The 22,812-nt window shown below is 59.3% G+C and overlaps 1 protein-coding gene across 1 annotated transcript; it reads right to left on the bottom strand.

Moving 5' to 3' along the window:
• Positions 1 to 1,944: 1,944 nt before the first annotated feature.
• Positions 1,945 to 20,058, bottom strand: LOC144279511 (V-type proton ATPase catalytic subunit A-like). Its single transcript, XM_077841049.1, has 14 exons — positions 19,977 to 20,058; positions 16,982 to 17,110; positions 16,397 to 16,611; positions 13,407 to 13,544; positions 12,401 to 12,552; positions 11,065 to 11,227; positions 9,362 to 9,470; positions 8,879 to 9,001; positions 7,984 to 8,098; positions 7,036 to 7,099; positions 6,736 to 6,939; positions 6,522 to 6,616; positions 4,759 to 4,930; positions 1,945 to 2,037 (listed from the first exon to the last, which is right to left on the bottom strand). Exons 1-14 carry the CDS (start codon positions 20,056 to 20,058, stop codon positions 1,945 to 1,947), a joined length of 1,854 nt encoding a protein of 617 aa, XP_077697175.1.
• Positions 20,059 to 22,812: the final 2,754 nt, after the last annotated feature.

Below are 22,812 nucleotides of genomic sequence, written 5' to 3'. Positions count from 1 at the left end.
GCAGCATTTCCAAGCTGCCACCCTCATATGCCCCAGGTTCAGCACGTCCCGATCCCCACTTTCACGTTCCAATTGTTCTGGGCGTAACCCCCTTGCTGAGCAAACCCCACAGGATTTTTGGCCGCTGCAGGGATCTTTAGCTCAGGTACGAGGAGCGTTGCTGCAGAGCGAATGGGGAAGCCAAAAAAACACCCACGAGGGGGAGAGAGAGAGAGAAGCAATCAGCTTAACCATGAAAGTTATTTATTGCCAGGTAATAACCATCCAAGGGGAGCCAAACAAACGAAACAGTTATAATATTAAATCTAACTTACAGTTGATTATACAAGTCAGGTTTAGAAAACTATAACTGATCACACACGTCAGGGTCAGAAGGCTACACCTAAGAGAGAGCGAGAGAGAGAGAGCTGGGTTCTCACCACTCCGTGAAGCTTGAATCAATCGGGGGTCCCAGGTGGTGGGGGTAGCTGAGGGTCCAGAGTGCTGGAGACAGGCAGAGCCCCCAGCACGATCAGTCAGGAGCAGGGGCAGCATGTTTGTAGAAATTTTGGTGGTGCCCAGAACACCCAGAGCCCGCCCCCCGAAACTCTGCCTTCCACCTGCCTAAGGCTCTGGGAGGGAGTTTGGGTTGGGGGAGGAGGTCTGGGGTGCAGGCTCTGGGATGGAGTTTGGGTGCAGGATCTGGGCTGGGGGTGGGGGTGCAGGCTTTGGGAGGGAGTTTGGGGGAGGAGGGGGGGTGTGGGAAAGGGGTGGGGGTGCAGACTCTGGGAGGGGGTGGGAGGAATGCAGCGCTTACCTACGGCTCCTAGGCAGGGCGGGCCAGGGGGCCTCCGTGCGCTGCTACCCCCAGGCACTGCCCCCGCATTTCCTATTGGCCACAGGGGCGTTTGGGCTGGGACATAGACCCACCCTGCCCAGGGGCCGCAGGGATGGGCCGGCAGCCACGGGTGGAGCGAGCAGGCAGGAAGCCACTCAGCTCCGCTGTGCTGCCGGTGGCGGGTGGGGGCCCCAGGCCGTTTTAAATCCCGCGGGAGATGTGCGGGGGGAGAGCCCAGGGGCGGAAGGCGGGGCCGAGGGAGAGACATGCCTGGAGCCGGGCCCCAGGCCAGGAATATTCCTGGTGCCCAGGCACCACGGGCCCATATAACTCGCCACCCATGGTCAGGAGAAGATGAAGTCCCAGTGGAACTGACACAGATTTTGGACGCAGGTGTCAGAACGCTTACTTGAGCGTGGGTCGCGGGTTTTTATACGGAAACAACAATGGTTCAAGGGAGAACACTCGATTTGTTTATGGGTAAACTGATGGCTCAAGGGAGGATACCAAAGTTGTTTTGTTCAGGCTAGACAATAGGAACTGCTCCTTACTGGCTATGGGTGGTGTTTCTTTGCGGGACCTCACAATACAATTATGTAGCTTCAGTATTTTGGATACCAATAAAGGATTTATTACTAGAATTGGTCTGATAACTGCTGAGCTGGGTGTGTGCGGGCGTGGGTTCGTTAACACCTGGAGCAGAGATCCCCCAGAGTTCAGTGCGGTTCTTGCCTTGGAATCTCTGTATGCTAATGCGGGTGCCTCCCTGTCCCATCCTTGATGCAAATGAGGTTAGGGGAGTAGCCTTAATCCTGTCACCCTTTTCCAGAGGGGTTTAGGGGTGTCTCCCACGGCCTTTTCATTGCTCTTTGTAAATCTTTCTTCTGATCGGTTTTGATTCAGGCAGAGGCTGAGGCGGGGAAGGGCTTTCGTGAGTCAGACAGGCTGGGTACTGCGCCCTGGTTCCCCAAAGCACAGAGCTGACAGGTAACACCACAGCGGACACATAACGAGGGAATTTGGGAGTAAACGGACCATTTTAAAAAAATTTTATAAATAGAGACATTCCTGATAAAGACCCAGGTCACCAGCCAGCCAGTCCCGAGCGAGGCCCCGGTTGCTGACCCTCAGTCCTCCAGGCCGCGGAAAGAGTTCTGCATTTCCTCGTTCAGCTGGGCGTAATCAGCCTTAATCTTTGCTTCGCCGTCCTTTACCGGATCCTTGGAAAGGAGAGAGGTGGAGAGACAAGCATAGTTTGTTAGAAAACCCCTTCGACTCAGGCCAGGCCGGAAAGGCCAGGGAAGGAGCAAAGGGGACTTGGGGCCCAGCTGCTGGGTCTCCATTTACTGTTAGGTTTCAGAGTAACAGCCGTGTTAGTCTGTATTCGCAAAAAGAAAAGGAGGACTTGTGGCACCCTAGAGACTAACCAATTTATTTGAGCATAAGCTTTCGTGAGCTACAGCTCACTTTACTGTTAGTATTATAGATGATGTGTATTACCGAAGAGAGCAGGACCTCGTTGTGTTAGGTGCGGTACAAATTTAGGGCCAACTTTTGCCAAACTGTCCTCTGATTTAGGGAGCCCGACGTGAGACTCTCAGGACAGAAATGGCCCAGCAGGGTGCTGGCTCTGGGCAGGAGTCTAGTGGGAGTGAAGCATCTGCTCCCCATGCCACCCGCCAACACAGAGCGGCTGGTCAATGCCCCCGTGGCACCGAGGCTTCGAGTGTCAGGGTGAGAGCTGCTGCTGACAGGCCAGCCCTGCTTGTGGCGCCCTGAGGAATCCAGCCCTGAGCTCTCAGGGACCTGTCCCCCCATGATGGGAGTGGGATTGGCCCCTCTGGGAGCCCAGCCCCGTCAGGAAGCATCTTGAGTCGGGCTCCCGAAAAACCCAGGCAGCTGAATCAGCAGCTATGTCTGGGGGGAGGGATAGCTCAGTGGTTTGAGCATTGGCCTGCTAAACCCACGGTTGTGAGTTCAATCCTTGAGGGGACCATTTAGGGATCTGGGGCAAAAATTGGGGATCGGCCCTGCATTGAGCAGGGGGTTGGACTAGATGACCTCCTGAGGTCCCTTCCAACCCTGATGTTCTATGATTCTATGATGCAGCTGAGTTGCCTGGGGGGGGCACACAGTGACACTAAGGCTGGTGCCAATGAGCCCAACCCCTGGAGCCGGCGAGGGGCGCCCGCCCGGGAGAGGGCCTAGTGCAAACCCAGCAGGGTCCCCAGAGTTTGGCCGAGTGACGATCCCCCCTGCTCCAGCCATGCTCCCCAGCAAGTGCAGCTCTAGGGGAGCGATCCATCAAGGCTCAGGACCAAGGGCCCGGCCCCATGGAGTCAGGGACCAAGCTCCCATGGGGGGCAGGCTCAGACCCTGAGCATTGCAGCAGCAGATGTGCTCAGCGTGGCCGCGGCCAAAGGTCCTATGCCTGTCCAGGATATCACTGCTGCACCCACCACCAGGGAATTGGGTGCTGGATGTGACAGTGAGCCTGTCCGGCCAGGACAATGGGCCTTGGTCTTCAACAGAAGCAGGATCAAGCCCTGAAATTGCCGCACAAAGCAACCTAGGCCTTGTAGAGGGAGGACAGCGAGTTCCTCCACAGTGCAAGGACAGGCCCCAGCCCTTGGTCTGAGGCCTAGTGAGTGGAGCATTGCCTGGGCTTCAGGGCACCTGGCTTCTATTTCCAGCTCTGCCATGGGCCTGCTGGGTGACCTTGGCCAAGTCTCTTCCCCTCCCTGCGCCTCAGTTTCTCCCTCTGTACAATGGGGATAATAATACGTCTCCTTTGCAAAGCGCTTTGAGATGAACTAGATGGTTGGTATCATTGCAGGGCCCTGCAGACTGCAGGGCTGGACGAAGGCACAGGTGTGACCGACCCCTTGCTACATGTTGGTGACGGGCTCTCAGCCCTCATGGATGACCTGAGTGTAACCACAGCAGCGACACCTGCCTGAGTCTGCAGAGAGCCTGAGACAACCATCCGCTGTGCCCCACAGTGCTCCAGCAGAGGGATCGGGGGAAAGGGGGGGCTCCCAGACACTCTTTCATCATGGTTCTGCTGGGGGGGTGCTGACAGGCCCCCTCCCTGCATTCTGCTCAGGTGGGTGCAGGGTGGGGTCCTCCCTTCTCTGGGACAGACCCAGCCTTGGCTTCCCAAACAGGTGAAGGGAGGGAACCCCGAGTCTAGCATGTGGCTCTTGTACATGTGCTGCCCCTCCCCAAACTTCTTAAAGCAGGGCCAGGCCGTGGCTGGGTGGGGGCCATAGCAAAGGGGCGGGGCCAAAGGGAACCGCCCCACATGGGGGCATGACCAAGGCCTTGGATGGCATCTCTGTCCTGGGAGGTGACGGTCTGGTCACGCAGCAGTGGACTCAGTGACCCCAGCATGTCAGCAGGGAAGCGAGTCTCCTGGTAGCGAGTGATCTGGAGTCGCAGCCAGACCTCACAGAGCTCAGACAGCAAGGGGACAGCTAAGTACAGAAACTGCAGGTGGAAGGAGGTGGGGTGCATGCAAGGGGAGCGGGGGGTGGAAGGGTTGGTAGGTGGAGAGCTGGATGGACGGATGGGTGGGTAGATGGTTGGATGGATGGGTGGAAGAATGGATGGACAGGTCAGTGGCTGGATAGGATGGTGGATAGCTGGATGGATTGATGGAGTATAGGTGGATGGACGGATTGATGGAGGATGGATGAATGGAGGGTGGGTGGATGGAAGGATGAGCTGGTCGGTGAATGGATGAATCGATGAAGTGTGGGTAGATGGGTGGATGGGAGGATGGATGGATGGAGCGTGGCGGGATGGATCTGAAAGCCATGCAGCACCAGCCGCTCTGAAGCAGTTTAATTAGCTAACACACTGTTAACCGCTTCAGTCCCAGAGCCAACTGCCCATGCAATACCATGCCCGCGCAGAGCTAGGGCTGCCCAGCGCCTCACCTTGAACTTCATGGAGCTCAGCTTGTACATGATGTCCCCGAGGCTCTCGCGGATTATGGCCCAGGTGATCTTGTTCTCAGACTGGGCCGTGGACTCCACCGTGTGCCGGGCCATGTCATAGAAGGCAATCATGTTCTGCAGCATCCCCACCGTCTTGTAGAAGGGGCAGAACCTGCCACGGCAGAGACAGGAAAGGCCTTGGGGTGTCATGGAGCCTCTGGAGCGGCCCCCATGGACACAGCACCAGAGCTGCTCCCTGACGTCAGCCTTGTCCCAGAGCACGGCCGGCCTGGAGCTGCGAGCAGCTCATGCGGTGGGCAGAGGTCAATCAACAACAGAGAGTGCTCAGGGTGGGAAAGGAACTAGAGAAGGAGGCTCCCATCTGCAGTGATGGACCCCATGGGGATCTTGGGGGGCACCTCTGCCAGCCTGGGTTCCAGGACTACCACAGCTGGGCCATACTCAACCCCCAGTTCCTCCTCCAGGTCAGAGCTCTCCCCGGTCAACATGAGCCCATCACGGCCTCTTTCATCACCCCAGTGGGTCCCTTGGCCCCGGTCCCTGCTTCACCCCAAACACACATTTCCACCCCATCTGCACCAGCGGAAGTGAGAGGAAAGTTTCTCCCCCTCTGCTAAATCCAGGGTGTGGCATGTCAACGCCCGGCAGTCATTTAGGACAGGAAGTGAAGAATGACTTCTTCAGTTGGAACCGCTGGGCCACTTGAGGTAGGGCGAAGGGAGTGAGCTCTAGAGATAACCCAGTGGGCCAGTGCCCAGGTGCTACTGCGACAGATGGAGGGAGGGTATGGGAGGAGAGCGAGAGATGAGGGGATACAAGGACGGAGAGCAATGGAGGTGTATGGGGATGGACGGAGCGCGATGGGGATGGACGGGACGGACAAAGCGCGATGGGATTGGATGGGAAGGGACGGAGCGCGATGGGGGTGGATGGGAATGGACGGAGCACGATGCGGGTGAACGGGGACGGATGGAGCACAAAGGGGGTGGACAGGAATGGACGGAACATGATGGGGACAGACAGAGCGCGATGGGGGTGGACGGGGATGGACGGAGCGCGATGGGGGTGGATGGGGACGGACGGAGTGTGAAGGGGGTAGATGGGGGATGGACAGAGTGCGAAGGGGGTGGACGGGGATGGACAGAGCGTGAAGGGGGTGGACGGGGATGGACGGAGCGCGATGGGGGTGGACAGGGATGGACGGAGCGCGATGGGGATGGACGGGGACAGGCAGAGCAGGATGCGGGTGGACGGGGAGGGACGGAGCGTGAAGGGGGTGGATGGGGGATGGACAGAGAGCGATGGGATTGGACGGGGGACGGACGGAGAGCGATGAGATTGGACGGGGATGGACAGAGCACGATGGGGATGGATGGGGACGGGCATAGCATGATGCAGGTGGACAGGGATGGACGGAGTATGAAGGGGGTGGACGGGGGATGGACAGAGAGCAATGGGGGTGGACGGGGACGGACAAAGCGCGATGCGGGCGGATGGGGAGGGACAGAGTGTGTTGGGGGTGGATGGGGATGGACAGAGCGCGACGGAGGTGGATGGGGAGGGACGGAGCAGGTTGGGGGTGGACTGGACGGACGGAGCGCGAAGGGGATGGACGGGGGATGGACAGAGAGCGATGGGGGTGGACGGGGCCGGGTGGAGCACGATGGGGGTAAACGGGGAGGGATGTAGAGTGGCCAGGGGCTGTGGCTGTGGGGCTGGCCGACGGCCGAGGTGGCTGGTACCTGTCGTAGGAGGAGTAGCCGTTCTGCTGCAGGAAGTCATCCTTAATCAGCCTGGCCACCTCCAGCGTGATCTTGTCAGCCTCAGCCAGGGAGGCCTGTGGGGAGAGCACGGGGACATGAGGGGCACAGCTTGGCCCTCCCACCATTTCCCTCCCCCATCCCTTCCGCTCTCCTCCCGCCTTTGCTTCCCTTCCCCTAGCCCGTGCCCCCTCACCTTGCCCACCAGCTGCACGATCTCGGCCAGGTCCTCCTCCTCCTGCAGGATCTCCTTGGCCTTGGTGCGCAGGGCGGTGAACTCGGGGTGGTGGAGCTCGTAGTGCTCGTCCAGCGCCCGCATGTACTTGCTGTAGCTGATGAGCCAGTTCACCGAGGGGAAGTGCTTCCGCTGGGCCAGCTTCTTGTCCAGCCCCCAGAAGACCTGGGTGGGGCAGGAGAAATGCCGCAGGGGGTGAGAAGGGGACAGGACCGGGGGGGCGGGATTCCCAAGGGGGTCGAAGGCCCCAGGGAGACTCACCTGGACAATCCCCAGGGTCGCAGAGGTCACAGGGTCGGAAAAGTCACCTCCCGGCGGGGACACCCTGGGATGACATAGAGAGGGGCTTAGTCTGAGCAACTGGCCAGTATGGACTCTAATCCACAGCCGGATCATGCTGGGTTAAGAGTGGGGCTAATGTACCACAGCAATGAGTGGGGGACAGACACGGGGATGGATGGATGGGTGGACGGATGCTCGGGTGGGGGGATGCAGGGATAGATGGACAGATAGACATATGGAGGGATGGGTGGATAAATGCAGGGGTGGGTGGATGGAGGCATCGGTGGATAGGTGGATGGACAGATGCAGGGATAGGCAGACAGATGGATGCAGGCATGGATGGACAGATGCAGAGTGGATGGATGGATGTGGGTGTTGGGGGCTCAGGGGGCTTGGGGGTGTTGGGCAGCATTGGGGTGTCGGGGGGTTGTTGGGGGTTATGGGTATGTCATGGGTCATGGGGGGTGTCAGCTGGCATGCGGGTGTCGAAGGTTGTGGGGATGTTGGGATGTTGGGGATGTCGGGGGGTTGTGGGGGTGTCATGAGTGGTGGGGGTTGTCAACTGGAGTGGGGGTGTTGGGGGTTGTGGGAGTGTCAGGGTGTCAGGGGGTTGTGGGAGTGTCGGGAGTGGTGGGGGATGTCGGCTGGTGTGGTGGTGTCGGGAGTCCTGGGAAGAGTCAGCTGGTGTGAGGGTGCTGGGGTTTGTGGGCGGTGTCAGGATCTTGGGGGTATCGGGGGGTTGTGGGGGTGTCGGGAGTCCTGGGGGGTGTCGGCTGGTGTGGGGGTGTCAGGGGTTGTGGGGGTGTCAGGATGTTTGTGGTGTCAGGAGTTCTGGGGGGTGTCAGGGGCCTTTCCCCGTATCAGCTCCGACTCCCCCACCTCGTTGGCATCAAGGCTGGATGCTCGGGGAAGGCAGGAAGAACTCACGCGCCAACGATGCTCACGCTCCCCTCCCGCTCCGGGCTGCCCAGGCACTTGACCCGTCCTGCACGCTCGTAGAAGGACGCCAGGCGGGCGCCGAGGTAGGCCGGGTACCCGCTGTCTGGAAAGCAAAGCCACCGTGTGCCTGGGGGTGCTCAGAGCAGGGCGGGTCCCAGCGGCACCAGCAGGGGGAGCCCTCTGGTCTTGCCTGAGTCAGGGGGCAGGAGATGGGGGATCCCAAGCCAATGGGCAGACGGCATGGGGGGCTGCACAGCACCCTGGCCAGCGATGTGCCTGGGGTCCCTCTCACGAGGGGAAGGGGGGCTCCATCTCGGCACAGCCTCACCCCTCGCAGTGCACTCGGCCCCCCACAGCCCAGGGCTATAAACTCACTGGTCCCCACACCAGAGCTGGGATCCTCTTTGCCCACCACAGCCTGAGCACACTGGGATCAGGGGGCACCCCGGGGACAGGATGACACCGATCAGGGGCTGCCTGGGGATGCCCCTGAGGATGGCACCAATCGGGTCAGCAGGGGGTGGGTATGTGTGACCATTGAAAAGGGTCAGAGCCAATCACATGCAGTGAAGGGGGAAGCCACATCAGAACACCCATCAAGGCAGCACCCTTGGGGGCAGGGTGGCAGCAGCTATGGTCAGTGAAGGGGGCAGAGGAGACAGTGTCACAAGCCCTGGCAATGGAGCGGGAACATGCCCGGCCCCATGCCCCAGTGACCAGCCCCATGCCCCAGTGCTGGGAACCAGCTGCCCCAGGGAACGTGACTGGATTCGGGGGGACACAGACTCGCCAGGCCCCATTCTGCTTTCCAAGAGGGGTTCAGAGTTGGGGTTAATCCTGCCCTCGGTGCAAGGCCTCAGCTGCACAGCGGGCAGAGCATCACCTGCAGGCATCTCTGCCAGCCGGCCGGAGATCTCACGCAGCGCCTCAGCCCAGCGGGAGGTGGAGTCGGCCATCATGCTGACGTGGTAGCCCATGTCGCGGAAATACTCCGAGAGTGTGATCCCTGCGGGGATGCGAGCATCGGAAATAGGAATCCCACAGATCCCTTCCAGTTCCCCGCAGCTCTGCTGGTGACCCAACCTGCTATGCCAGTTCTGGGCTTCCCCTTCCACAGCTCTGCCGGTGCCCCTCAATCCCGACCCGCAGCCCTCTGCTAGCCCAGCCATGGGCAAACTGTGAGTCAGACTGAATTTTGTGATGCTTGTCCCATAGGGGTGATTGGCTGGAGACTGGGAGGCTGAGCCCTTCCCACTCTGTCCACTCATCATGGAGTCCCTCCTGCAAGCACCATGCTGGGGGATGCGTGGCAGAAAGCAGGAGCAGAGCAGTGCCCGCCAGCCCCAAGGACAGGGCAGGTGCTCACCTGTGTAGATGGAGGCCTCCCGGGCAGCCACGGGCATGTTGGACGTGTTGGCCACCAGCGCAGTACGCTTCATGATGGTCTCTGTCTTCCCATCCACCTCCATGGTGAGCTGGGGACAGAACACAGCAGGGTCAGTCCCAGGGAGGGGCTCTTGGCACAGATGCAACCCGGGCCCAGGAGACTTGGAGAAGCCCTGGGAGATGTTCCCATCCAGGGATGAGTGGGATAGGCAGAAACGGACGCTTGGCTCAGCCCGGCCCTGACTCCCCCAGCCAGGGGGCTCCCAGCTGGGATATGCCCAGTACACCCCTACCGAACCAGCCAGGGGGCTCCCAGCAAGGACCGGCCCAGTAAACCCCTACCAAACCGGCCAGGGGGCTCCCAGCAAGGACCGGCCCAGTAAACCCCTACCGAACCGGCCAGGGGGCTCCCAGCTGAGACAGGTCCAGTACACCCCTACCGAACCAACCAGGGGGCTCCCAGCAAGGACTGGCCCAGTACACCCCTACCAAACCGGCCAGGGGGCTCCCAGCTGAGACAGGTCCAGTACACCCTACTGAACAATCCAGGGGGCTCCCAGCAACGACTGGCCCAGTACACCTGTACTGAACCAGCCAGGGGCTCCCAGCAAGGACCAGCCCAGTACACCCGTATCGAACCAGCCAGGGGGCTCCCAGCTGGGATAGGCCCAGTACATCCATACTGAACCAGCCAGGGGGCTCCCAGCTGAGATAGGTCCAGTACACTCCTACCGAATTGGCCAGGAGCTCCCATCTGGGACTGGCCCGGTACACCCCTACTGAATCGTCCAGGGTCTCCCAGCTGGGACTGGCCCAGGATGGCTCTTGCTGGCCAGGCCACGGGGTGTAGGAATGTAGGCCTGCCTGATGTACATAATTAAACATGGGGAGACCTCATCTCTTGGAAGACAGGAGCAGGGAGGGAAATTGCTCAGCAAATTGGAAACAGAATGTTTGTGCTAACTAGGATACAGTGCGTGGGTGCGGGAATGGAGAGAAAGAATGTCTGAGCCAGCCAAGATAAGAGGAAGAACACCCAGAGACCCATTTACTGGCAACAAGATAACGATAGACAAGATACGTGGGGGATGTAGAGGTGAGGTGACGAGCAGGTCGAGCGTAGACGGAGCCTGGTGCACAGGGAATGGCTCTTACATGGTGACCAAGCCAGGCCCCAAACGTCCAGTAAAGGCACCGGATGGGAGAGGTCTAGTGTGTGACTCTGGCTGGGTGGGGCATCCTGTGCCCACTCCCGGCGCTTTGCCTGAGTGACAAGATGAGTCAGACTGAGCTCTGGGGACCCAAGTGGAAGAGGTCTCTGGGGACCTCACAGCTGAGATCAGCCCAGATCCAGGAGAGTCATGACTTCGCCCTGGGGGAGCTGCAGGTGCTGGTGACAGGAGGGAAACGGCTCCTGAGCCCCAAGCTTCATTGGAGAAGCCCAGACAACCCATGATCCCCCCCAAACCCACAGCACCCCCCGGCTCATGAGCTGCCCCCAGCATAAGGAGAGGCCCCCCCTATGGCCCGGAGCTCCCACCCCACTCCCACATCGTCCATGGCTCACAACCCCATCAGTGAAATATCTCCCATGTTCCTTTGCTCCTGCTCCCCCAACTGGGTTCAACCCCATGGCTCCCGCCACCCCAGCTGGGTTCACCCCCCACGGCCTCCCCAGCTCACCTCAGGGAAGTCCCGCAGCACCTCCGACATCTCGTTGCCGCGCTCACCACAGCCCACGTAGATGATGACGTCGCTGTTGGAGTACTTGGACAGTGACTGCGAGATGACAGTCTTGCCGCAGCCAAAGGCCCCCGGGATGGCCGTGGTCCCACCCTGAACGCACCTGGGGGGCAAAGGGGCCCTGAGTCAGCAGCACAGGAGGTGCCTTGGGGCACAGCCCCTGCCCCGCCCGGGGAGCTCAGGGCTTCACCAGCTTGCCCGCAGGCAGGGCACGGTCCCGGCCCGCAGCTCCCTGTGGTCACTCAGGGCAGCCCCACGCTGGCTCAGGGGGAGGTGACCAGGGTGCCCACTGGTGGCCAGTGACTATAACAGCCTCCTCTTTACCCCCCATGGCTGGTCTTGTAGCTCAAACGGCCCAGAGCTGCGCCCTGGGTGCCCGCAGGTCCAGGCTCAATCCCTGCTGACAGCCACTGTGGGTTCAGGCTGTTACGCTGATTCTGGGCTGGGGGACGTGAGAAGAGGCTGCAAATACCCTAAGTACCAAAGTGGGTGGGGGGCTATAGATGCCAAGGCAGACCTCTTAGCAACCTAGCTTCCAGTTGCATACCCTAGCCGGGACTCCACTGATGCTGGCCAGGGGCACATCAGGCTCACAGCTGTCTGCTTGGCCCCGTGAGCTCTCCAGCTGCAGCAGGGTCACTGGCCCCGGGGGGAAAGCGCGTGTGAAACGCTGTGTGAAGGCCAAGAGCGGGGCAGGAGGAGTCAGGCCTGTGGGGCGGGGCATGGGGCTAGAAGCGGGAGCAACGAGGGGGGAGTGAAGGAAGGGAAAGGTTTGCCATGCTGGCAAGAAGATTAATTGGCATCGCCCCAAAATACTGAAGAGTGGGTGGAAAGTAATCGGTATTCTCCCAGACTCCCTGTGGCATGGGGAGGAGGGAGCTGCCGGCCCTGGGGTGGGGGTGTCAAGGCATCAGAGAAAACCAAAGCTGGGTAAATACATCCCGCGCTTTTATCAGTTATTGAGATTCCAACTCTCCGGCTGACCGAGGCAGGGCCAGGAGCTCCCCGCACAGCCAGCACTCCTGCCCCACTCCCTAGAAAGGCTGGGCCAGGAGCTGGGAGCTCCCCCCATAGCCAGCGCTCCTGCCCCACTCCCCACAGCGTCCCCTGCTGCTGGACACTGGCAGACACCCACTTCCCATTGTTCTCCCTTGTCTTTGCCTTCGGTGCCAGGGGAGGTGGTGGAAGAGCCCCAACCCCACCATCTGCCTGAGGTCTCCCCCCCACTCCCACCCCCACCTCAGGGCTGAGAGTGGGGCTGGGGGGCGTCACTCACGGGAAGAGGGCATCCAGGACCCTCTGGCCGGTCAGTAGCGGGTAGTTGGCGGGGAGCTTCTCCGTCACAGGCCGGATCTGCCGCACAGGCCACACCTGTAGCATGGTGAGCCGCTCTGCCACGCCCTCGAAGTCCAGCTCCAACACCACGTCCTGGGGGCAGGCAGATATGGCTAAGCGGGGCCCAGAGCCAGCCACCACAGGGGGGTGGGAGACCCCGGGGCTGATTCTCAGCTACCCCATCCCTGCATTGGGGGGAGGGGGCTAAGGGGTTTTAATCATCTTTGTGCTCCCCATATTCTGAGCCCTGCCCAGCCGCTGGTGTCTCACTGTGCCTGCTCTATGCCTCAGTTTCTCTATCTGTAAGTGGGGGAAAATACTGCCCATGAGCTGCCAGTGGGATTGTGTGGGCAAGGCAGGCACGGGCCATGAGCTGCCTGCAGAAGATTCCCTTTGAGAGAGGGACCTTAGACCGTCGAGTGAGAGAATCAAGGGCTACAACTGATTGGAAGAGCCAATTGCTGGGAGAGGAATGCAAATGGCTCATTAAATATAGGGCTCATTAATAAGCAAACGGGAAGTGATCATCTGATGACGTCGTTTGAGACACAGGAAGGAACTCTGGACTAATGAAAAAATCTAAAAATAAAACCAAAATACAACCGGCTGGAGATGAGCCCGAGCCGGACTCCTGGGTCCTCCAAATCCCCTCAAAACTTGACCCAGAGCCAAATTTCACAGCTCAGGACAACTGGATCAGAACTCACATCCCCCTTGAGCTCTGGGGCAGCTCAGGTCCAGAAGCCCCATTTGTATGGTGCTGGCCAGTCAGGCTGCCCTTTGGACCAGTGCTAAATCCACAGTTCTGGCCTCAGCAGCACCCAGCGCAATGGGAGAGCGTTCACGGCCCTGGTGCCCGGCAGCTGCTGTATAAATAATGGAGAATACTCATTGCTCTTGACCAGTCGCTGTCCACACCGGCCCCTGCCCCCCCCCAATGGCACTACCGAGATGTCATAGAGCCCTGGCGGGGCGACGTAGGTCACGGTGCCCCGGCTCCGGGGTGGTACCATGATCTTGTGCTTGATGAGAGAGTTCTCGGCCACCAGGGCATAGATGTCCCCGCCGGTCACATGACTCCCAACCTGGAAAGGGGGAAGAGAAGTGTCAGATACAGGACAGTGCCTACTGGTGAAGCTGCAGGGCCAAGACAGCCCAGTCACCATAGAATCATAGGACTGGAGGGGACCTCGAGAGGTCATCTAGTCCAGTCCCCTGCACTCATGGCAGGACTAAGTATTATCTAGACCATCCCTGACAAGGGTTTGTCCAACCTGCTCTTAAAAATCTCCAATGATGGAGATTCCACAACCTCCCTAGGCAATTTATTCCAGGGCCTAACCACCCTGACAGGAAGTTTTTCCAAATGTCCAACCTAAACTGCCCTTGCTGCAATTTAAGCCCGTTGCTTCTTGTCTTATCCTCAGAGGTTAAGGAGAACAATGTTTCTCCCTCCTCCTTGTAACAACCCTTTATGCATTTGAAAACTCTTCTCATGTCGCCTCTCAATCTTCTCTTCTCCAGACTAAATGTACCCAGTTTTCTCAATCATCCCTCATGGGTCATGTTTTGTGGACCTTTCATCCTTTTTGTTGCTCTTCTCTGGACTTTCTCTAATTTGTCCGCATCTTTCCTGAAACATGGAGCCCAGAACTGGACATAATACTCCAGTTGAGGCCTAATCAGCGCGGAGTAGAGTGGAAGAATTGCTCCTCATGTCTGGCTTACAACACTCCTGCTAATGCAGCCCAGAATGATGTCTGCTTTTTTTTTTTTTTTTTTTGGCAAGTGTTAACTCATTTAGCTTGTGATCCACTATGACCCCCAGATCCCTTTCCGCAGTACTCCTTCCTAGGCAGTCGTTTCCCTTTCTGTATGTGTGCAACTGATTGTTCCTTCCTAAATGGAGTACTTTGCATTTGTCTTTATTGAATTTCATCCTATTTACTTCAGACCATTTCTCCAGTTTGTTCAGATCATTTTGAATTTTAATCCTATCCTCCAAAGCACTTGCAACCCCTGCCAGCTTGGTATTGTCCGCAGACTTTATAAGTGTACTCTCTATGCCATTATCTAAACCATTGATGAAGATACTGAACAGAACCGGACCCAGAACTGATCCCTGAGGGACCCCACTCGTTATGCCCTTCCAGCTTGACTGTGAACCACTGATAACTACTTTCCGGGAATGGTTTTCCAATCAGTTATGTATCTACCTTATAGTAGCTCCATCTAGGTTGTATTTCCCTCGTTTATGTATGAGATGGTCATGCAAGACAGTATCAAAAGCCTTACTAAAGTCAAGATATAGCACATCTACCGCCTCCCCCGTCTCCACAAGGCTTGTTACCCTGTCAAAGAAAGCTATCAGGTTGGTTTGACGTGATTTGTACTTGCACATGTATGGCCTGCAGGGGGTGCTGCTTGGCACAGACCCTCACAAGATTCCCCAAGAGCTGCCTGCCTCCTATGGGGAGCATCCTCAACCACAAGCAGTTCCACTGCCAAGGACGGACTCCCTGTGTCTCTCCTTGCCGCTCTTCGCTCCTTTCCATCCCCCGGTCCTGGCTTATCCTCAGGGATTCGTCTGCCCCTGCAGCCCCTTCCCCACAGGTGGTCTCTGGTTGGGGTGTCACGGTGACGAACCCCAGTCGTGATGAGCTGGGGGGTGGGAAGGAGCAGCAGGAGCAGACAAATAATTCCAGGAACAAAAGTGCTGGTTTCCTTGTGTCCCAGAGGCAGAGGAGTTTAGGAAACGCCGGAGCCAAATTTCAAGTTTTTCAAAGTTTTCACTAGTAGGCGCTGGCCTCAGGCAGTCAGGGCTGAGCCCAACATCCCAGAGCAGCATTGGACATGCTGTGCTACTGGGAGTGAGGGGGTCACTAGGGGGCACTCTCCCCTAGCAGTCAGGGTTGGCCCCGATGCCCCAGTGCAGCACTAGGGGGCGCTGTGCTGCAGGGGGCGGGGTGAGGGCTCAGTAGGGGGCGCTGTGCTGAAGGGAGAAAGGTGGGGGTGTAGTAGGGGGCACTGTGCTGCGGGGGGGTGAGGGCTCAGTAGGGGGCGCTGTGCTGCAGGGAGAAAGGTGGCGGTGTAGTAGGGGGCGCTGTGCTGCAGAGGGCAAGGTGAGGGCTCAGTAGGGGGCGCTGTGCTGCAGGGAACGGGGCAGGGGCTCAGTAGGGGGCGCTGTGCTGCAGGGGGGGTGAGGGCTCAGTAAGGGGCGCTGTGCTGCAGGGAGAAAGGTGGGGGTGTAGTAGGGGGCGCTGTGCTGCAGAGGGCGGGGTGAGGGCTCAGTACGGGGCGCTGTGCTGCAGGGAGAAAAGTGGGGGTGTAGTAGGGGGCGCTGTGCTGCAGGGGGCGGGGTGAGGGCTCAGTACGGGGCACTGTGCTACAGGGGGGTGAGGGCTCAGTAGGGGGTGCTGTGCTGCAGGGGGGGGTGAGGGCTCAGTAGGGGGCGCTGTGCTGAAGGGAGAAACGTGGGGGCACTGTGCTGCGGGGGCGGTGAGGGCTCAGTAGGGGGCGCTGTGCTGCAGGGAGTGAGGGTGTCGCTAAGGGTTGCTCTCCCTAGCAGGCAGGGGTGACCCTGATGGCCCCACACAGCATCAGGGGGCGCTGTGCAGCTGGAGATGCCAGCCTGTGCCTGAGTCCCCAGGGCACGGTCCCCGGGAGCTGGTGCATGAGTCCTGCTGCCCTGCCTGTTGCCATGCCCTGCATGAGTCCTGTTGCATCTGCTGCCTCTGCACGTCTACACAAGGCCAGACCCTCCTGATCTCCTGGGTTCTCTCCTCCACCGGGGGTGCCGGCCGCAGCCCGTGCCTGGAGCTGCAGAGACCCCTGCGGGAGGCTCCGGCCAGGTGCCTGGGAACCGGCTCAGGGAGGGCGAGACTCCTGCTGGCAAAGCCTCCCCCACACCAGGCGCTGCCCCACGCCGGGCCCCTACCCGGATGCTCTGGCTCGGGGCGAAGTCCCACTTGACGTCCTGAGACAGGGCGGGGATGTTGATGCCGCGGGGGATGTAGATGCTCTGGGTCAGCTCGGTGATGTCCTTCAAGGGGCGCTGGATGCCGTCAAAGATGGAGCCCATGATGCCCGGGCCCAGCTCCACCGAGAGCGGCTTCCCCGTCCGCAGCACCGGGTCCCCCACGCAGACCCCCGCTGCCACCAGTGTTCAGGAGAGGGCTCCGGGCCCAGAGACATGCACAGGGGCAGGTGGGGTGGGTGGGAACGGGCTCAAACATATTCAGGGTCCCCCCATGATAGATAGATAGAGGGGGTGCAGATAGGTAGGCATGGCCAGGTGATGAGGGAGATCGGGGGGCATGAGGTGCAGGCCTGGCAGCGGGCACAGCCTGGGGGGGGGGAATTCAGGGGCCACGGCCCAGGGTGGGGTTCAGGGGGCACGGCCTGGCGGGGGGAAATTCAGGGTACACGGCCTGGGCGGCAGGGCAGGGAACGTGGCCTGGTGGGTGGGTTCAGAGGACAGGGCCTGGGGGGCTCAGGGGGCACAGCCTGGCAGGAAGGATACAGGTCTCTTCGTACACCTGGATGGTGGCCAGGTCTCCCTCGAGACGGATGATTTCGCCCACCAGCTCGGCGTGGCCCACGCGCACCAGCTCGTACATGGCGGCCCCGGCCATGCTGCTGGCGGTGACCACTGGGGGGAGAGACGGGAGGTTAGACCCCGGGATGGTGCCCAGGGCTGGGCTAGGGGAGGGGTGACGCCTCTGACCCGGGAGCCTGCATGGCCCCTAGCACCCAGTCTTCACAGCGGAGCTCCCCTCGCCCACCCCTGCCCCCACTATCCCCTGCACCCCCCCATATCTACCCACCCTCTGTATCTCCCTACCCCACCCCTCTCCCCCACCCCCTGTAACCCCTGCACCCAACCCCTGTATCTACCCACCCTCTGTATCCCCCTCCCCCCAGCCCCCTCCCCCATGCCCTGTATCCCCTCCCACACCCCCTGTATCTCCCTACCCCCACCACTCTCCCCCACCCCCAGTATCCCCTGCACCCAACCCCTGTATCTACCCACCCTCTGTATCCCCCTCCCCCTCCCTCCCGCCCCCTCCCCCATGCCCTGTATCCCCTCCCACACCCCCTGTATCTCCCTACCCCCACCCCTCTCCCCCACCCCCAGTATCCCCTGCACCCCCCCGTATCTACCCACCCCCTTATCTCCCTACCCCTACCCCTCTCCCCCGCCCCCTGTAACCCCTGCACCCAACCCCTGTATCTACCCACCCTCTGTATCCCCCTCCCCCTCCCCCCGCCCCCTCCCCCATCCCCTGTATCCCCTCCCACACCCCCTGTATTTCCCTACCCCCACCCCTCTCCCCCACCCCCAGTATCCCCTGCACCCCCCCCGTATCTACGCCCCCGTATCTCCCTACCCCTACCCCTCTCCCCCGCCCCCTGTAACCCCTGCACCCAACCCCCATGTAAGCAGTGTCAGGACGAGCTCCACCCTGACATCTGGTGGTGAGGTGTGGCAAGTTGTGGAAAAGAACTTCAGGGGCCGATCTCATTTGCATAGGCACACCCACCCAGCCTAGAATGAGGCCATAGCTGCCCAAATGGTCACTTTGGCTGCTGTGGGATCCCCAGTGTCTCTGTTATTGGGGCAGGAAGAATAAACTGTTATTATCCTGATTATGGGAACTGTGCTTGGAACTGTACTTGGCCTTTTGTTATGATGGAGGGACTCACCATCAACTAAGTGGCACTCGCTAGGCAAGGGTCATGGGTTCCAAAAGTCTGTGAATTGAGAGAGGGTGGGGATAGGTATTAATGCTTGGTGGTATGGGTCCCTTGGTGAGGGCCTTATGTGTTAATTGCATTTTCTCCACTTCATTAGGAGTCTAGTTACAAGCTGCTGAGCTCACTTTGGGCTAATGGTGCACCAGCACTGAGGCTCCCCTACTACAAGCTGAATTCGCCAATGAGCATTGTGTTAAGTAGTAGGGGAGCCTGAAGATATATTGTGGAGCAGTTTGTGGGATGGCTGGAGTGCCTTGTGGACAGGCTGGTAGAGCAGTTCGTAGGATGGCAGGAGCTGCTGGTGGGACGCGGAGCAGTTTGTGGACCGGCTGGTGGAGCAGTTCGTGGGATGGCGGGAGCTGCTTGTGGGCCGCGGAGCGAAGGAGTTCTTGGGGCGGCTGGCAGAGCGGAGCGAAGGCCTATGGAGCTGTGGGGTGGTCAGCTTCAGATCATGTAAGGTGCCTCTTACCCCTGTCCCATCTCCACCCAGGTTGGGAGGTAAAGCTCCGCAGATAAACTTTTGAACTCTGGGGCTGCCCTGACCAGGGACAGAGACTTTTGGGTCATTGGACTTTTGGGACTTTGGGTGATTTGGGGTTGCTGGACTCAAGAACCAAAGGGAAAAGGGCATGCCCCAATTTGCTTGGGGTGGGTTTTTTTTGATCATGGGTTGTGTTATGAATCCTGTTGGTGGTGTTTCCCCAACATAATGCCACATTGTTTCTCTCTGTTATTAAAAGGCTTTTTGCTACACTCAGACTATGTGCTTGCGAGAGGGGAAGTATTGCCTCTTGGAGGCGCCCAGTGGGGGTGATGTATATTTGTCCCAAGTCACTGGGTGGGGGCTCGAGCTGGTTTGCATTGTGTTATTGGAATGGATCCCCTAGATATTGAACCCGGCCCTTGTTGCTGCCAACTCTGACGGGCAGAAGGGTTACACCTGTATCTACCCACCCCCTGAACCCCCTCCCCCTCACCTCACCCCCCCACTCTCTATATCCCCTGCACCCACCCCCTGTATCTACCCACCCCCTGTATCTCCCTACCCCACCCCTCTCCCCTGCCCCTTATATCCCCTACTCCCACCCCCTGTATCCCCTGCCCCACCCCTTCCCCCACCCCCTGTATCTTCTGCACCCACTCCTCTTCCCTGCCCCCACCCCTCTCACCTGCCCACTGTAGTCCCTACAGGGACAGGTATGTGTAGCTTGTGGTGTGGGCCTTGTTTAAGGAGGGTCTTAGACACCATTTGACTTTTCCTCTTTCCGCTGTGTAATAACAGAGCTAATTTAGACTCCATTGAGAGGCTGGTTAGATACTGCAGAGCTGAAATCACTGCTATCTAGGTTTTAAGTATCAGACCCACTTTGGGACAGTGTCAATTGCTGTGCACCAGCCGTGAGGCTCCCCCATAAACAGCTGACTTCACTGAGTGCTGTGTTAAATAGGGGGCCCTGAAGACATCTTGGTGAGCCGCTGGCTGGTGGAGAGGTGGGGTGAGGGGCCAGCAGGGTGGCTGGTGGAAAGGGCCAGCGCAGAGCCCCACAGAGGCCTCTTGTTTTGTGGCCAGACATGCTTCTTCCCCAGTGAGCCCAGGGAATGAGTTAGCAGCCAGGCCTCGTGGCTGGCATCCCAAACCGTCAGGTTGATTGTCCTCAGATTGTCCCAGCTGGGCCTGCCAGGCCTGGATTGCTAGCACCACACGGGCCGTGGCTGCACCCTGCCAACATCTACCTTGGAGCTGCATCCCCATCACCTACCTGGCCCGGAGACGCCGTGGACAAACCCCAGCACGCTCTCCTTCTCCACATCCTCTATCCTGGGCAGCTTGGAGAACTCCATGGCTCTGGTGAGGCAGGGAACCAGCTCTGGGTTTTGGTGGCGGCTGAGTTTCCAAAGAGAAACACATTTAAACTAAACCAGTCGCTGGCTCTGCTGGTGCCCTGCAGACCTAGCCAGCTGCCCGCACGGCCACCAGGACCTATGTCCATATCAGGACTTAGTGCCACAAAACACAGCATGGGTGGTTTAGAACTCAAGTGCTTTTGGGCCAGAGGACAGAGCAGGCCCCATAATGCAGAGAGGAAGGCTGGGCAGCCAGGGCTTGAACAGGTTTTAAATCCCTGCTCCTGAGCTGGGCAACCCAGAGGCAAACAGCCAAGGATTCTGGGTACGTAGCGCCCAAAGGGATGGGCACCCCCCTAACATCAGTACTGCCAATCCCAGACCGGCCGCCCCTTTGGCTGATTCAAACCCCTTGAGAAACGCGCTGAGCCCTCAACTCCTGTCCAGGAAGAAAGAATGGTGGTGGGGGGGCGGCTGAAAAAGTGCTCCATTTTAGTGGGACCCACTAGAGACAGACATGTGAGTGCCCCCTGCTGGTTCGGCAGCAGATTACTGAATCCTGCTCAAGGCCAGACGGAACCATGACGATCATCCATTCCCAGGGCTCAGCTCTTCATTCTTGTTCTCCAGGGAATTCACCTCTCTGGGGAGGGAGGGGGAAATCTCACGGAGAGGGGATTCTCCAGCCCCAACTGCCAGAGCCGCCTAACAACGAGGAGACAGCACTTAGGTGACTATGCTGGCAAGTCTCTTTGCTCCAACCACTAGACCCCACTCCCCTCTTGGAGCTGGGGACAGAACCCAGGAGCCCTGACTCCCAGGATAGGAAAGGGGGGTGGCAATGGGGGCATGTCACTGAATGAAGTCAGTGTCTGGGGACTGTAAAGGAACCCAAAGGAAAGGCCGTTTCTGCCCGTGCATCCTGGGGAGCTCCCTGCTGCGGGTGCCTGAGTCACACTCTGTGACCAGGACTGGGAAATTGGGTGATGTTTACAGCTGTGCTAATGCAGACAGGGCCAGAGATGCTGGAACTAGGGGTGCTGGGGATGCTGCCGCACCCTCGGCTTGAAGTGGTTTCCATCATATACAGGGTTTACAGTTTGGTTCAATGGCTCTCAGCACCCACACTGTACATACTGCTCCAGCATGCCTGGACGAGGCTGATCAACCCTCAGGCTTCAGGGCACGATTACACCAGTCAGGTCAGGAAGGGGACACGGAGTATTGCACAACTGATCCGTGATGTGCTGTAGAACCAGGGTCACCTTCCCCGAAGCACCAGCTGTGGCCCGCTGCCAGGGGCACCAGTCTGGGGTTGACAGGCTAGCTGCCTGGTTTTCACAAACTTTGCCTGCCTTCACACTGCCCTGCATGGACCCCCTGGGTGTGAGGAGCTCAGTCTCCATGGCCCATCCACTCCATGGCCATCCAGGGCAGGACCAACAATGCCAAGGTGCTTCGGGACCCAAGGACACCCTGTTGCTGCACTGAGAACCCACCAGCTCGTTTCACACAAGCCCCATTGCCCCCTGCACCATGCAGCAGGGGCGGGGGGGGGGCGGCTCAGGGCACTTTGCTGGCAGCCCAGGCAGGCAGGGCCATGCCCTGAGTGGATTGTGTCGAACCTGCACTGTGGCACACACACAGAGGGTGGGGAGAGCCTAGGCTAACAGAAGGGAGTATTTTAGCCTCAGGTGTTTCACATCAATGGGCCCCGGTTCTGCTCTCATTGTCAGCGATGCACAGGCAGCCCCGGCTGGCAGGGACCTGTCATGGGCAGACGCAGCAAAGGGCATGTTTGGGTTTCATTCACCTGCTGCAGGGGAGGGAGGAACCAACCTCTGTGCCAGCCCCTCTGGGGGAGCCCTGCCCTGCAGGGAGGGGAGCGGCAGCTGCCAAAACCCCTGTAAAGCGCAAACCCTGCTAATTAGAGAATGTGCAGAGCTAGGAGCCAGCCCAGGCAGCCGGTGAGAAGGAGGCTGACCGGCTGTGCCGGAAATCTGCTAGCCAAGCTCTGGGGTGGCTCAGTGGGTTTGCACCGCCCCTGCTTCCCAATAGTGCAGCTTCAGGTCCCATGCCCTGATGCCAGCCTGAGCCGGTGGCGTTATCCAGGACCCCAGAGACAGCGAACGAGCAGTCAGAGCACCTGGGTTCTACCCCGAAGAGGAAGAGCAGGGGTCAGGCAATCGGGATGCCCGGGCTCTATTCCTGGCTGGGTAAGGGCAGGTGTTTGAGCAGACTTAGGCCAGCCGCTCCCAGTCAAAGACCTATCACCCAGGGCAGGGCTGCAGAGGAGTGCAGGGAGGGCGGGAAGTGACCGGCCCTTCCCCACGGGGCAGACAGAGGAGACTGGCCAAGTGCCATCACTGAATGGGTGACTCCCAGGCGTGGGGGAGGAGAGCCTGAAGTGCCCCTTGAATCCACAGCCTGCGGTGGGTTCAGAGGAAAGGACCCGGCATTCCAGGGCTGCTGCGGAGCCTCCAGCTCTGGGCCCGCCCTGGGCTAAATCAGCAGCGCCCATGGACACCAGTTAGCCAGGCTGGAAAACTCCAGGGTAATAAATGAGTCTCAGTGCTAGGGAGGGGGCAAACATGGGGCTCAGAGAGATGAAAAATGGGACCACAAAACTGTGCTTCAGGGAAACAACCTCTCTGGGTGGGAGGGGGAAATCTCCCTGAGAGGGGATTTTCTGTGTCCTCCTGCCAGAGTCTGAGTAACAGCAAGGGACTGGCATGTAAGCATGTTTGCAAG

This window comes from Eretmochelys imbricata, chromosome 24, assembly GCF_965152235.1.
Source record: "Eretmochelys imbricata isolate rEreImb1 chromosome 24, rEreImb1.hap1, whole genome shotgun sequence".
Taxonomy (NCBI): Eukaryota; Metazoa; Chordata; order Testudines; family Cheloniidae; genus Eretmochelys; species Eretmochelys imbricata.
The sequence above is the reverse complement of the archived record's forward strand: the minus strand, read 5'-3'. Positions and strand labels throughout refer to the sequence as shown.

What these genes read in the sequence shown, in the direction of transcription:
- LOC144279511 (XM_077841049.1), bottom strand. Translation starts at nt 20,058, where the DNA reads ATGGAGTTCTCCAAGCTGCCCAGGATAGAGGATGTGGAGAAGGAGAGC. An exon ending in GTCCTGGATGCCCTCTTCCC is followed by an intron (nt 11,228 to 12,400) that starts GTGAGTGACGCC and finishes TTTGCCCCCCAG; the next exon opens with GTGCGTTCAGGGTGGGACCA. An exon ending in GGAGGCCTCCATCTACACAG is followed by an intron (nt 9,002 to 9,361) that starts GTGAGCACCTGC and finishes GCATCCCCGCAG; the next exon opens with GGATCACACTCTCGGAGTAT.